The sequence below is a fragment of the Polistes fuscatus genome, unplaced genomic scaffold, assembly GCF_010416935.1.
Source record: "Polistes fuscatus isolate 324 unplaced genomic scaffold, CU_Pfus_HIC Scaffold51, whole genome shotgun sequence".
Lineage (NCBI taxonomy): Eukaryota > Metazoa > Arthropoda > Insecta > Hymenoptera > Vespidae > Polistes > Polistes fuscatus.
In genome coordinates, this window is record NW_025113131.1 from 63,557 (window position 1) to 79,701 (window position 16,145).

The 16,145-nt window shown below is 39.7% G+C and overlaps 2 protein-coding genes across 2 annotated transcripts; one reads left to right on the forward strand and one right to left on the reverse strand.

Moving 5' to 3' along the window:
• Positions 1 to 6,289: 6,289 nt before the first annotated feature.
• Positions 6,290 to 7,131, forward strand: LOC122522724. The gene is made up of 2 exons (XM_043644007.1): positions 6,290 to 6,413; positions 6,795 to 7,131. Exons 1-2 carry the CDS (start codon positions 6,360 to 6,362, stop codon positions 7,098 to 7,100), a joined length of 360 nt encoding a protein of 119 aa, XP_043499942.1. The 5' UTR covers positions 6,290 to 6,359; the 3' UTR covers positions 7,101 to 7,131.
• A 3,134-nt stretch (positions 7,132 to 10,265) lies between these two features.
• On the reverse strand, positions 10,266 to 13,124 carry LOC122522713. The gene has a single exon (XM_043643996.1). It carries the CDS (start codon positions 13,122 to 13,124, stop codon positions 10,266 to 10,268), a length of 2,859 nt encoding a protein of 952 aa, XP_043499931.1.
• Between the last annotated feature and the right edge of the window lie 3,021 nt (positions 13,125 to 16,145).

Here is a 16,145-nt window from a genome sequence, read left to right on the forward strand (position 1 = left end):
TTTTTTATTTTACACTGGGCTTCTGACGAAATGGCGCCGTTTATTGGCAATAAAATGATACATATAAATTTCAGAAAATGTCATTCGTTTACTGTTAATGAGGCCAACAAAGTGATGTCAAGTATAAATGAGGAATTGTCTTGCCCAGAGCATGAAGAAGCAGACACCAAAATAGTGTACCACGCGTGTAAAATTAACCATGAAGCAAACATTGTGATTCGAACTGTTGACACCGATGTTGTTGCTATAATGCTAAGTCATATGCATCGTCTTAATGATGGATCACATGTTTGGATGCTTACAGGAGCTGGAAATAATTTAAGATATGTAGACCTTACTCAAATACACGCCAAATTAGGAGAATCTATTTGCAGAAGCTTACCTGGACTACACGCTTTCACAGGATGTGATTACAATCCTGCATTTTACAGAAAAGCAAAATTGAAACCGTTTAAATTGTTAAAAAAATATGTAGAATTTCAACAAGCATTCATGAAGTTTGGTGACAGCAAAATCATCGAAAATAACAATGAACAAGTATTAATCTTCGATATAATTCAAAGTTTTATATGCTATCTATACAATATGAATGATATCAATGATGTTGATGCTGCTAGGCTACAAATGTTTATTAATTCGTATACAGTATCTGATGTGAACGAAGCTTTTAATCGAAAAAAGTTGCAAAATTTCGATGCTAGCTGTTTACCACCTTGCAAAAGTGAGCTATGGCAGCAATTTTTGCGAGCGAATTACATATGTAGCATATGGAACAACGCTCACTTACAAAAGCCAACAGCATATAAACCAGTAAATAATGGTTGGATACTGGAAAATGACCACTACTATTTTAAATGGTTTGAGGGAGATCAATTACCGAATTATGTCAGCGAATCTCTAAAAACAGTTCCAGGTATTTGATAATTATGTTAAATTATTATACATTAATTTTGGACTATTTGTAATTAAATTAACTTGGTTTTTTTACTATTGCAGAAAACAATGAAGAAGGCGATATTGAAGACGATCAATCCACAGAATGGAATAATAGTGACGAGGAGTATGGATGTATTGACGACGACGATGAAAATGATGAAAATGTTTAAAGATTTTATTAAAATAAATGTATTTTTCTGTAACTTTTTTATTTTAAAAAAATTTGCCTTTTGATATAATAAACAATAAAATTTGATTTACTTTAATTCATTGGCTTTACAATTTTGATAGAATTGAAAATATAAACTTCGTAAAAATGAAAAATAATATAAATAAAATTATTAGAGTCTCGATATGATTGAAGTTGTATTAGAACAATTTTACTGAGTACTGTTTTAAATATTTGTTATTCAAACTGTAAAAATTTATTTAATGAAATTTCTTGACTAAGAAAAAAATAAGCTGCACAATTTGAACTTGATAACAGTGGATGCGCAGTGAAGGGCCGCAATAGACCAAGCGCTCTGTCTCACTCGCACTAGTTACTGTATACGTTCCTTGCTCCCCGAACTACTGCTCACTTTGAATGCGTCTAGCAAGATGATACAACCGTCGAAACTGTCCGGCTATTATGTAAACATAGATTAATAGGCCCCCAAAAAATTATATATAAAATTGAGATTTTATAATATAACGTAAGTATAATTATAAATTATAATAGTTTAAGGGTGTCCGGCAGAGGGTTGCAACCATACTAACTGTCTGGCAATGAGCAACGCGAGTTTTGATATTATTATGAATCAAATATAAAAAAATTCAGTTTTATTTTATGATAAATTTGAGATGGAATTTTATACACCTTTGTTACCTGTTACCTGCCAAAGCCACCGCTGCCTCAGCTTCATGGGTGGGGATCATTTTTACCTGTATTAGGGACACACATAGAAAAATTTTCAGCTTTTATGAAATCCGAAGGTCTGGCACTCACGGGCTCTTGCTCTAAAACGTTCGTTTCACGTGTTCTCGCAGAACGGGTTGCGTTGGAGGTAATGCCGCCAATCTAATATCCACGTTGGTGTGCACGGCCAGCGATGACAAAGTCCATATTTCTGATATAAGTTTGGCCTTGTATAACATACGGCTTAAATAATTTATATAATTCTGATTTCGATGTCTTCCTCATGAGACCAAACTCGTCGAATAACGATAACGGATACGGTGAAAGCTCAAACTCAAAAGCTTTCCGTGTTTGTATCTCGTCACCATTAAAAAGAATAGATATCCGCTTAAATAGTATACAAGAGTCCACCATATACGTATCGTTGTTTACGTGAGTCTTAACTTGAGCAGCCGTCAGATTTCTCACTTTGCTCGTTACCGCAGACAATGATACTTTTGAAACACTCTTTCCCACTATGGATTCCATACTTTTGTTCCCTTTCTCGAATGCTAGATGACAATCTGTAGTAACCATGCCGACAATCCCTGTCGACAAGGAATATAACAGAGTTCGAGGTTGAAAAGGACGGTGTTCCTCGAACCAAAATATAAATTTTTTAGTGTCATCATCATCTCGTTTCATTCGATGGTTGGCGAGATCTTTGTGTTGTTCGCTTGTAGATGATACGACGCCGCAATAATCTTCTAAGCACTCAATAATTGAGAACGACGATGGCATCACAGATAAAAATCTCGCGATAACACTAGGTGTAACACCTCTCCCATGTTTCAGTTCTGTACCGAAGAACCTGTTTAATGTTTGCTCAATCGCCATGTCCGTCCACACACCGCACCAAGCTTTGTCAGACCTTCGCACCGTAAAATATCCTTCCGTTGTGAACCTTCGGTATTCATCGTCGGTCATTGTCAGCTCTAAGTTGACCATATCTTGAAGATATATTTGAACGCTTTTAGCGTATTTGAAATGGCCTGCAGCATGGAAAATTGGCAACATTTTACGAATACTTTGAAGGTGTAATTGCCAGTTGCCTGAGCGTTCGGCCTCCATAAACTGCAACGCAATTACGACACACTCAAAGTATTGCACCCACAGTTGTGCTGTTGGTCCTCGATTTTTTAAATTCCTAATTGTGCAGTCAAGTCCGCTGTCATCGAAATAATGGAAGGTTTCGATTGACAATCGCCGATAGTCGGAGGTTCTGTACCCCAACTTTGTAGAAAAGCTTTAATATTTTCGTCGTATTGTTGACATATTTCACCTTCGATTTCACGGCAGATCATTACTCCCAGAGCGGTAAATGTCAAGATATGAGCACGCATCGCACGAGCATAAGCATGCCCCGTCAACATCTTTTTCACTGATGCTGGAGCGTATGTTACTGCCCAGATGTCTTCAAGACCGCTGCCATTCATAATGTGACCGATCGAGCCCAAGTAGGACATGAGCAAATGGAAACCACCCAAGCGAACCACAACGTCTTTCAGCGTATCCTGTGATGCACCAACAATCGCACGAGCTTTATAGTACAATGGTTGGTCGAATGTTACGAAACACGTTTTTTGATTAATTTGACGAGCCTCAACTAGAGCGGTGCGTAAAGCTGTGTTGATAGTGCTCATATTGGAAGGAGGCTGATTGATGAAAGGCAGACAAACAACCTTGGAAACATTATAAGTGTTATCCGCCGTTAAAACCTCCATAAAACCTCTCTAACTCGGTACATTTTCTATGTTGCAGTGTTTTGCCCATAGATATGTCGAGTATGCGGCTGGCAATACGGGCGAATCTGTGGAAAAGAGTTTCTTTGTGTCAGCGTACTGGATATTTTCCAATCCGTTTGAATTTCCTGTCCATGGTATGGTTCTCACTACGGTCTGTGAAGCTATCGTTGCTGCTGATATTTTTGTGGCTCTTGTCAATTTTTTCGTCCGACCTTCATAGCTTATTTTCTCCTCCGGCGTGTAGATAGCTATTCCACCTAAGCAGTGGTACGTATTGTAACCATCCAACGTTCCAACGTTGTGATCGGTATTATCAAAGACATGCTGCACACAAACTTCGTCTTCACGTTCGAATTTCGGTGGATCCATGATGATCGATGCCTCGTATTGTTGCAGTTGATAATATGACACGCAGTAGCCTAATTTATTAAGGATATCAATAATCAACTTTGATCCGCATTTGCGATGGATGTAAATTCCGAGTGCCAGCTGCAGATGCGATATGAAACCGGAACGTCGGATGAGAGCTACAATAGAATGGGCTACTGCACTTCGTTGCACGAAAGATCGGTCTTCATCGTCGTCGAGATTTTCCATCGAATTCGGTGCAATAAGTTGATCAATAAGTACACGAAGAAGTGGAGGAATGTCTCGTTGAACTGAATTAAGAAATTTTCCAGCTGGCTGATAAGAATCGTTGTCATAATTGTGATTTTCGATATTTTTTCGGACGATCCGCGCTGCAACGTTTATAATTGTTTCTTGCTGCTTGATATTGAGGGAATCCGGATCACGATACCAGTCTCCACATAACTTGGTAGCACTGAAGCATTTATAGAAGATCAATGTTTCACGGCTTTGCTGATGATGGATATAGATATCTTCTCCGAAACATTTCTTCAATTTTTTATACAAAACTTTTTTTGTAAAACATCTGCTGCCCTTGAGATACAGTAATTCAGTCGCTGTGAATTTTCCTATTTTCGAATCTTTTATGTGCTGCACAATGAGTTGAAAATTAGAGTCTATTTCTTCTGCTCTTGAAATATGATCCGACGTGTTGGTTGGGATTACCAAAAACAGCTTGTAACATTTTCTGTGATATCGTGCGCCCACAGCAACTATAGAATCGACATCTTTCAATCGTTTTTGCAAAGCGATGCTCCTGTCATCGTCTCGCTGTTCGGCTATATTGAGTAACCTTTCCTTCATATAGTCGTTCTGTATCACGGAGACTGGCTTGTGCAATTTATCCAAGGACTGTGCGCATATTAAGCACAAGTCACGGAAATTGAATTCATTTTCTGTGGGAGCCGATTCAGAAAGCCTCGCTGACGACGTACTAGGTGTTTCAGCAGAAGATTTCGATGAAGCTTTCAATTTTGATTGTTGCTATTAAGTACCGTTTGCGGCACGATACATGCAAGAGAACCGGAGTGTGACTGCTCCAAACTTCCCATTTTCCATCGCCAAGTTCTTTGCTTTTTGCAATTAATGTCCTCAGACCCTTTTCTCCAACGGTCACAACTTTCGACGTAGCACACTCCAGTGCTTCATCGCATATGTTGCATACCTTGTTCGCATCCATGAATAGTTCACTAGTCAACAATTTATTTTATTATTTAAGTCTTGACGACTATGATACAAGCTTTGAGTTTGAGCTTTCACCGTATCCGTTATCGTTATTCGACGAGTTTGGTCTCATGAGGAAGACATCGAAATCAGAATTATATAAATTATTTAAGCCGTATGTTATACAAGGCCAAACTTATATCAGAAATATGGACTTTGTCATCGATGGCGGATTCCTCCTACACAACATGTGGCCGCATGGAGCATTGTTTAAAGTTATTTGCGAATCGTACCCCTCCCACATAATTAATAATTACGGAAAAAATCCTTCAATCGTTTTTGATGGATACACCGACGAGTATACTGGAATAAAATCATATGAGAGATATCGCCGACGTCAGCGAAATGTAGCACCGGATATAGAGTTCAACGAGACCACACTCATATCTTTGAGCCAAAAAAGATTTCTGTCAAATGTGAAAAACAAAATGAAATTGGTGCAAATGGTATCAGAATATTTACGTAATCACGGTATAAACGTGAAAGTGGCACAAGAAGATGCGGACGCGCTTATAACAAGGACAGCGATAGAGCTAAGGCAAAATACTGGCCGCGAAGTGGCTGTTGTCGGTAATGACACCGACCTGCTAGTTTTATTGATCGGATTATCCGATACCAGTCCTCTGTATTTTTACAAGAAATCGCCAGGTGGTAAAAAAGATACTTTGTATTATACGGAAAACCACGCACATTTGAAGCCTTATATTTTATTTGCCCACGCATTCGCTGGATGTGACACGACGAGTGCCATGTACGGCAAAGGAAAAGAGAGCATCGTCTCCATTCTGCAAAAGAATAAGCATCTGCAGACCGCTGTAAAAATATTCTATAATGCTGAGAGTACAATAGAGAGTCTGTGTGAATGTGCAGAACAAATAATTGCACATTTATACAACTTCGAAAATCCGAATCAGTCGCTCAGTGATGCTCGATACAAAAAATTTGCATCGCTGGCCGTGCACACCAACGTGGATATTAGATTGGCGGCATTACCTCCAACGCAACCCGTTCTGCGAGAACACGTGAAACGAGCGTTTTACCAAATCCAATCTTGGTTGGGAAATAAACTAGACGCACGGGATTGGGGCTGGAAGCGAACTGCTACAATCATGATTCCAGTCATGAATACCAAGGGTTCAGCGCCTGAAAATTTGTTGAAAATGGTAGGTTCTCAAAAAAAAATTTGAATAGATTAAATAATTTAATGGTGAAACAAGTCGAATGAGTTAATTCTAGAAAATTAATAATCCCATAATTTTGTAAAATGTGAACCATATAGCGTTTATCTTGTAAATTGAAGGCCAACGTTACTTTTGTTAAACTTGAATCGAAGAAGAAAACAACAATTAGTAAAATATTTGGAATTTTGCAAAAATTTGCACGACTCAATGATTATTCCAAAAATTCACGAATTTTTAAAGTCTTTACCGTTCGATTAATGTTTCGCGAATTTGAAATGAACTATACAAAAAATCATATACATTCTATGCGCATGCAAATTCTTAATCATTTTCCTTAAATGTTTACTACATGTATATGTCTAGGTACAATGTGCGTGCACGGGAGACTGCAAATCTTTGCGGTGCAGCTGCCGAAAAAGTGGGCTACTTTGCACCCAATTTTGTAAATATTGTGGAGGACAATCCTGCTCCAACTTTTCCACTAGCACAGTCGAGAATTCAGCTGAGATTCGAGTAGAAGAAAGAGACAAGGATGTCGAAGATATGGCAAGAAATGAATTCCTCGATATTGTCGAAGGACTGGACCTCGAGGATTCAGATTTCGATCAATATGATGAAAATGAGCAGGAAGACTATGAAGAAATCGAATACCCTTTCAAAGCAATTTAAATAAAAAATTAGATTTTGTGTTTTATAAAAACACTGTCTCTTCTTATTTTCGTTAAATGTTCGAATCATCCTTCAGTAAAACATAATTTTCATTTTAATAAGAAATCACCTAGGACACCGCGAAAAATAAACCTATTTAATTTCTTTACAATTTCAGAAATACAAACATTTTTTACTATTTACACTACTATTTTCATTAGATTTTACAAAAATATACAAATAAATTTTTGTGAGGCAACGAATTTATATCAATTAATTATTCTAATTAATTTTATGGCGAGACACAAAATTAATTCATTATTTTTACTCTCAACTAAATAATAATAGTTTCTGTTAAAATGAATTATTTTTTTTTTACTCAAGGTTCATTATTTTTGACAATAAATAAAGAAATGGCGTGCCATAAGCATCAAGATTCGATTTAAAAGTGCCGCGCTTATACGCCGATATATAGATATATAGAACGCTCGACGCACGATGGCCAAAACGAAAAATTCTCGCTACCGAAAGAAAAAATAGAAAGAGAGAAATTTCGGTTTTCTTTCTCACTCGCACTCGTATACAAAACGCACGACGCTCGATGCCCAAGACGTAAAATTCTTGCTACCGAAAGAAAAAATATAAAAAGAGAAATATTAGAACGCTCCCAAGGACAATAAACTCGTTATCGCATGATAAATAAAAAGAGAGAAGTATTGGTTTCTTCTCTCACTCTCACTTGCATTCAAGACCGAGAGTCCCGAAGATTGCCGAAGGTCCTTCGTTTGTGTATTAGTGCACACGGACGCTCGCACGCATACTAGCTCGCTCGCGTGTAAAACGCGACGGAGGGATAAGCTTGCTTTCTCCCACTCTTACAATTTTTTTCCCATCTTCAATCCAATTTTATGCGCTTATTTTTGAAAATACGAAGATAACTCATAGAACATTTTTTAGTATTTTTCAATTCTCTACAACTTTTGTTTAAAACTTTTTTCGATTAAATGCCTAGATTCTAAGATATGGCTATATTTTACCCTTTTTTACCCTTTTTCCCCAAGATTACGGTTGCTGATCTTATTATAATTAGCACCATTCGATTCAGCGTCGTCAACTTACCCTTAGGTCAAATTTTGAAGATGCCAGCTACAAGGTCAGGTTTTGGCCCGCGTTGACTGGGCTACATGGAAACCACTCGATGTTTCTCGTGGATAAATAGATGAATATTCGAGAGGGACCGAGGGGTTTCTAGAGCGATAAGAGGAATATAAAAGAGGAGCGTTTCGGTTCGAACCGAGTTCAGTGTAAGTTCAGCTACGGTATAATCAAGTTTTAGTGTTATATTTGTTGATGCGACCGATGCCTTAATCGGTACTCCAGTGGATAGTAGTGAATCGAAAAATGCCCTTACGAGTGATATCGAGATTCCTTATTAATGGGAAGGAGGATAGGAAAATAAAGAACACAATAACAACTTTATTTGAGCCCAATCAGTACTAAAAAGTACGCTTTATTTGGCTCGTCAGGGAAAAGCCTTTCGGCATAAAAACCCTGGTTGAAAACGATGAAGAAGAATCCACAAATCCGGATAATTCTGGCCAAGTGCAGGACGCCTTTGTCCCTTGTCGTTGGCCGAACTTAGATGATATGGTATTACGCAATACAAAGAATTCTCCTTGAAGTAGTTCTCGCAAGTCTCAGCTAGATGAATCTCGAGCGATGAATCCAGAGTGACAACCGGCGCAAAAACGCGCTGGCTTTTATACCAAAAGGCGATGCAATGCTGCACCAATCACCGAAAAGTCCGAGCGTAACGCGGCTGTCGATACATATGATTGGCGTGATAAATGTAGTGGGAGAACGCGAGCTAGAATAAAGAAAGAGCCCTTGCAGGCATCTTAGCGCTACCGTGGTTACCACTAAAAACAACGATATTGCTTTGTCGCACGCGTCTAACGCTTTGGCAGGGCCGTACGCGCCTAGGTGCTTCGCCCTACTCACTCGTTGCGTGGGATACGCAACATACTCCCCCCCTTGAACGGGCACCGTTCAAAATTTAAAAACCAAAATGCGCACACTTAAATACAAATTATAAACTATATATACATACTGTTAACCGCATATTACAATACATATTCAGTAATTAACGCGACTGAATTACAAAAAGAAAAAAAAATTTTTTTTTTTTTTTTTTTTATAAATCGCTTGGTAAAGGAGAAAGACGTTTGATACCGCGCTTTACAAGACCGTTGGCAGTTTTTACGCTCGCCACGCGTGCTATACCGTCGGCTCCTTTATGTACTTCCGCGATACGTCCTAATGACCATTTGAGTGGAGGGGAATTATCTTCTCGCAAGATGACTAGTGTACCCGGACTTATTTTGTCTGCTGTGCCTCTGTGCCATTTTTTACGGACCGTCTGCTCGTTCAAATATTCCTTATTCCATCGGTTCCAAAAATGATGTCTCATCTGCTGTACGTGCTGCCATTGGGACAGGCGCCCGGATGGTATATCCCTGTATTCGTCCTCTGGCAAACTCGTAAACGAATTTCCAATTAGAAAATGCCCAGGTGTAAGAGCGCGCAAATCATTCGGGTCATTAGACAGAGGCGTGATAGGACGCGAGTTAAGAATCGCCTCTATCTCGCGGACGTATTTAATAATGCCTCGTAAGATAGCAATGTCTCGCCTATAATTCGAACTAGATGATATTTAAATGATTTTACGGCCGCCTCCCATAGACCTCCAAAATGGGGGGAACGGGGTGGGATGAAATGCCACTTGATTCCTTCATTTACCAAACTTCGCGAGACGCGCGCTTCTAGTTCGTTCGCCGCACCTACGAAATTAGTCGCGTTGTCGGAATATATGTCCGAACATTTTCCACGGCGTGCCATAAATCTACGCAAAGCTGCTAAAAATGCTTCAGTCGTTAGATCTTTCACGAGTTCTAAATGAACGGCCTTGGTGCTAAAACAGACGAATACCGCCACATATATTTTCGCGCGACCACGGTTCCGGTGTTGCCTTTCCTTGATGAATAACGGACCGCAGAAATCTACGCCGGTGTGGATAAACGGACGATTCGGTAGAAGACGACTGGCAGTAGATCACTCATAGGATATTGCGGCGTAGCGGGTTTTAAACGTCGACTAGTAATGCATTTATATATTACGCGCTTAACGCTACTTCGCCCATTTATTGGCCAAAACGATTCGCGAAGTGCGTTTCAAAGTGGCTTGCGTACCACCGTGCCCTATTTGATGGTGCTTTTCGCGTATTATCGCGTTTGTAATTGTATGGTCTTTCGGCAATAATGCGGGATGCCTTTGCTCGTATGGCAAGTTGCTCCTTGCCAATCTACCTCCAACTCTTAATATTCCTAAATTGAAATGCATGCCTGCCCCTGCGGTTATACTTATTAACTCGTCGCGGACTTGCTTCGCTTCCCTAACCGTACGTGCTCCGGTTAACAAGTCGTCTACATAGAAATCTTCTTTAAGCGCGATGGCAGCTCTCGGGAATCTGTTAAATTCGTCGCTCGCGAGTTGATGTAACGTACGAGTTGCTAAAAACGACGCGGAGGCAGTTCCATAGGTTACTGTATTTAATCTATATGTTTTCACGGGATCACTTTCCTGTCGACGCCACAGTATAGTTTGATATTTGCGATCGCGCGGATCAATTATTATCTGCCGATACATCTTCGCGATGTCCGCGGTACTAGCAATAGCATGTGATCTAAATCTTACTAAAAGTGCAAATAGATCCTCCTGTATGGTTGGGCCAACCATTAATACGTTATTCAAAGATTTCCCGTTGCTGGTTTTTGCCGACGCGTCGAACACTACTCGCAATTTGGTCGTAATACTAGTATGCTTTAATACAGCATGATGCGGTAAATAGAATCTATCTTCGTGGGGTCCCCCTTCTATCCTTGTCATATGTCCTAGTTCTTCATATTCGGATAAGAATTTAATATATTCATCTCTAATTTTCGGTTTGCGCGATAATGATCGCTCTAATGCGTGAAATCTTCGTAACGCGCTCGTATACGAATCTCCTAACTGATTTTCTTCCTTAAAGGGCAATCTCACTATATATCTGCCAGTATCATCCCGTCGCGTGTTGCTTCTGTAATGTGCTTCGCACAAATTTTCCTCGTGCGACCTAATACTACTCTCAGCTACTTCCTCAATTTTCCAGAATTTTTCCAATTGTGAGTTCAAATCTACCGTGGCCGTGTGGCAATTAACGCTCTGCGGAGTGCGCGTATTTCCTGTGCTCATAACGAACCATCCTAGTACAGTTCCTTGTGCCATTAAATTTTCATTCAACCTAATGCTCTGACCTGCGCGCCATAGTGAAGCAAAAATCTCGACACCGAGAATCGCGTCGATATTCGCGGGCTCATAAAACTTGGGATCTGCCAATTGGATCCCTGCCGGTATAGTCAATTCTTCTTGCGGAATTCGTTGCGAAGGCAACCTATTCGTTACAGTGGGTAATAATAAGAATTGTAATTCTAACGCGTAATTTTCTGTTCGCGATTTCAACGTTGCTAATATTGCCTGTTTGACTCTAGTTTCCGTTTGGTTTACGCCAGAAATGGGTACATTCACGTCCCGTTTGGCTATTCGCAGAAGATTCGCGAACCGGATCGTTAAGAAATGTGCTTCGGAACCCGAATCCAGGAGCACACGACACTCGTGCGGCCTGCCGTCGCGATCCAGCAAATGCACCACTGCAGTTAGTAACAGCGCGGGTGCCTGCGAGTGATGGAGCTCTACATGTGCATTCTGCACCGCCGACGCCGTTCGAACGCAACAATTCGTGATGCCCGCCGCTGCACCTTCTGCAACGGCCTCTCTCACATGTAACAACTCATGATGCCTGCCGTTGCACTTACTGCAGCAGTCATTCTTAATACATGTGTCTACGCGGTGACCAGCTTGTAAACAATTACAACACAAATTGGCGTTAACCACGATTCTTCTGCGCTCCTCGGGCTCGGCTCTCAGTAGCTGCTCACACTCCGATGTGTTATGCCTCTCGCGACATATGCCACACGAGACAGTCGCGCTTGTGGAATACGCTTGAACTTGTCCTCGGTCGGAAATTCGCGGCCAATTTCGCGGAGAATTAAACCGCGGCTCGTTACGCATCAAATTCCTTGAGCGAAAATTTCTCTCGGGTCCTAACGGTGCGTTCCTTCTGCTATTGTTAATTCTTTTAGAATGTTCTGCCGGCTGGGAGTTTACTAGCGCATTTCCCCGATCGCGCAAAAATATCACAAATTCGTCTACCGTCGGTAAAGCATCTCGGGAATACCGTTGTTCCCATTGAAGCCGTGTTGCTGGATCCACTCGCGAAAGATGTGCGGCAATAGCAAATTGATCGACAAACACTTTTTTAGTCGCTACTAAAGCCCTATAATTTGCGCTTAGCGCATCGGACGCGGCAATTAAAGACGAGGGAAATTCACTGTCAATAGGGGGACCCTCTAAAATAGCTCGTACGTGCTTATTTATTAATATTAACGGATTGTCATAGCACTCGACTAAGGTCTTCCACGCAATCGGATAATTATCCGCGGTAATTTCCAAAACTCTTATTTTCTCCGCGGCCGGTCCCGATAAACATGATTTCAAATATGCAAATTTTTGTATATCGCGAATCGCGGGATTATCTCCTATCACCGATTGAAACGAGTCCGCGAAACTAGGCCATTCCTCATGCTTCCCGTCAAAACGAGGTAATTGTACCGCCGGTACTCTGTAAATGCTATCTACGGACGGATTGCTAACCGTAGTGCTAACTGGAGACAATAGATTCGTAGTAGGCGCATTTGTGTCTAAAGTGGCTACCGATTCAGCTCTATTAATGATCAATTCCGCCTCCGCCCTGGCGTCGATGACTGACTCGACATGATTGTGAATTTCGTCAACCAGCGTTCCCATCGTTTCACCGGAAGTCTTTTCTATCAACTCCTCTAATATTGCCACATTCTTATCAACTTTGGAAATTCTAAGCTTTAATTTCATTATATCGCGCGGGTTGGTATGATCTATCTCGCTCACCGCCTTTTGAAATTGCGCGAATTCTTTCTTTACATACTCGAATCTACGTATAACGCGCTCAACATCACCACGTGCACTACTCGAACGAGGCATTTTCACGACAAAAGGCAAAATTAAGAAGAGAAAAGAGGGGGAAAAATACAACTTCGAAGAATGATCAAGCAACAGAAATTACAAAACTCACGTGAATCCTCTGAATAAGGCGTCCCGTGCAGCGTACTCACGCACCGGAACAATAGAAGCTTCCGGCTTGTAGCGATGATGCAATACCTCCTTTGTTGCTCGATCGGAAGTCTTCCGTTGCCTCTTTCTCCTCCGTTGAAGAAGACTGTATGCACAATAGACGCCGGACGAAGAGTGGGGAGGAAGCTCCCTCGATCCGGCTCGAAGGACCAAAATGTTGATGCGACCGATGCCTTAATCGGTACTCCAGTGGATAGTAGTGAATCGAAAAATGCCCTTACGAGTGATATCGAGATTCCTTATTAATGGGAAGGAGGATAGGAAAATAAAGAACACAATACAACTTTATTTGAGCCCAATCAGTACTAAAAAGTACGCTTTATTTGGCTCGTCAGGGAAAAGCCTTTCGGCATAAAAACCCTGGTTGAAAACGATGAAGAAGAATCCACAAATCCGGATAATTCTGGCCAAGTGCAGGACGCCTTTGTCCCTTGTCGTTGGCCGAACTTAGATGATATGGTATTACGCAATACAAAGAATTCTCCTTGAAGTAGTTCTCGCAAGTCTCAGCTAGATGAATCTCGAGCGATGAATCCAGAGTGACAACCGGCGCAAAAACGCGCTGGCTTTTATACCAAAAGGCGATGCAATGCTGCACCAATCACCGAAAAGTCCGAGCGTAACGCGGCTGTCGATACATATGATTGGCGTGATAAATGTAGTGGGAGAACGCGAGCTAGAATAAAGAAAGAGCCCTTGCAGGCATCTTAGCGCTACCGTGGTTACCACTAAAAACAACGATATTGCTTTGTCGCACGCGTCTAACGCTTTGGCAGGGCCGTACGCGCCTAGGTGCTTCGCCCTACTCACTCGTTGCGTGGGATACGCAACAATATTAATAAATTGTTACTTCTGATCGCACTCCTCACTATTTTTTATAATTTAAACATCCTACATATGTAAGCTTTGTATACATGTGCCGGTGTATTGAGTGATTAGCTGTTTGGATGTGGCGCTATACATCGGATAAACAAAAACATTAGAGAGATAGGAAAGGAGAGACAGTTGGTTTTTAAATCTAGCAGGAGTGACAGTTGGTGTTTAAATCTTGCAGGAGTGACAGTCTTTAAATCTGACAAGAGCGTTTTAGAAGTTTAGTAGAAAAATCTTGTAAATTAAATTTAATTAAAAACGTATTAAGATTAGCATCAATTAATAGAGAAACGGGAGCATGAACTTTTAATTGTTGATTCTCTTAGTTTAGGTCACTTGATCACGTGTAAATATTGTAAAATTATTAATCTAATTTATTATGTTTCAATAAATTACTCTTATTTTTAGACGAATCTAATTGTGGTTCTTACTCTCAACAAATTAAGGATTACAAACATATTATATATATATATATATATATATATATATGTATAAACAAATTTTGTGTGTGTGTTGTATTTAACTATGCCAACAATAAAAACAAAATTTCTGGTAGAAAATAGTTAATTCTGTCTCAAAATGTATATGCTTAATTTATTAAACAATACATTAGCAATTAGATTAACAATAGCAAATCTAAAACTACTTTCATATTTTTGATTAATAAATGCAACTGAAACTTGAAATATTTTTTTATTATTTTAATATGTTAAAAAATATTCTAAACATTTTTTGTAGATTCTTTTTTATTTCCCTACATTATGAAATTATTATAAAAATACCATGTGTTACACACTAAAATGAAATACTTCAATATTAGTAGTTATGTTTTGCTTTACTTATAGTCCAAGAGCCCGTGAGTGCCAGACCTTCGGATTTTCATAAAAGCTGAAAATTTTTCTATGTGTGTCCCTAATACAGGTAAAAATGATCCCCACCCATGAAGCTGAGGCAGCGGTGGCTTTGGCAGGTAACAGGTAACAAAGGTGTATAAAATTCCATCTCAAATTTATCATAAAATAAAACTGAATTTTTTTATATTTGATTCATAATAATATCAAAACTCGCGTTGCTCATTGCCAGACAGTTAGTATGGTTGCAACCCTCTGCCGGACACCCTTAAACTATTATAATTTATAATTATACTTACGTTATATTATAAAATCTCAATTTTATATATAATTTTTTGGGGGCCTATTAATCTATGTTTACATAATAGCCGGACAGTTTCGACGGTTGTATCATCTTGCTAGACGCATTCAAAGTGAGCAGTAGTTCGGGGAGCAAGGAACGTATACAGTAACTAGTGCGAGTGAGACAGAGCGCTTGGTCTATTGCGGCCCTTCACTGCGCATCAGCTGTTGTTTATTGTAACTATCTGGTGAACGGCTATGCTCATAATAAATGTATTATTTTTCTGTGCAATTTATAAAATAAATGTGATCAGTTGTAATAAAGTGCTATCATGAGTGACGAAAAAATAGTTTGCTTTGTTTGCAGGAAAAGTGATGAACATATAATATTATTTTCTGAAGAAACTTTAAAAAAATGCCAGACTATTCTTAAATTACGAAAAATACATAAGCTAAAATACAAAGACATTATTTTACCTAGTGAATACACCGAAAGTGGTTATCACAGAGTATGTTACAAGGTATTTACAGGTCTTATGAAAAAATATTTCACCTCTCAACCATTAAGTGCTGAAAAACAAAAAGGAAAAAAACAAAGGAGTTGTGTAATTACAAGCAACTCATCTTCAACCTTGTCGTCGATACGAGATTTGAGTTCCGAACTACCTGATCCACAATCTTCGTCAACAGAATCTTCATCTCAACTAATTTTACTATCCCAGTCCACAGAAACACA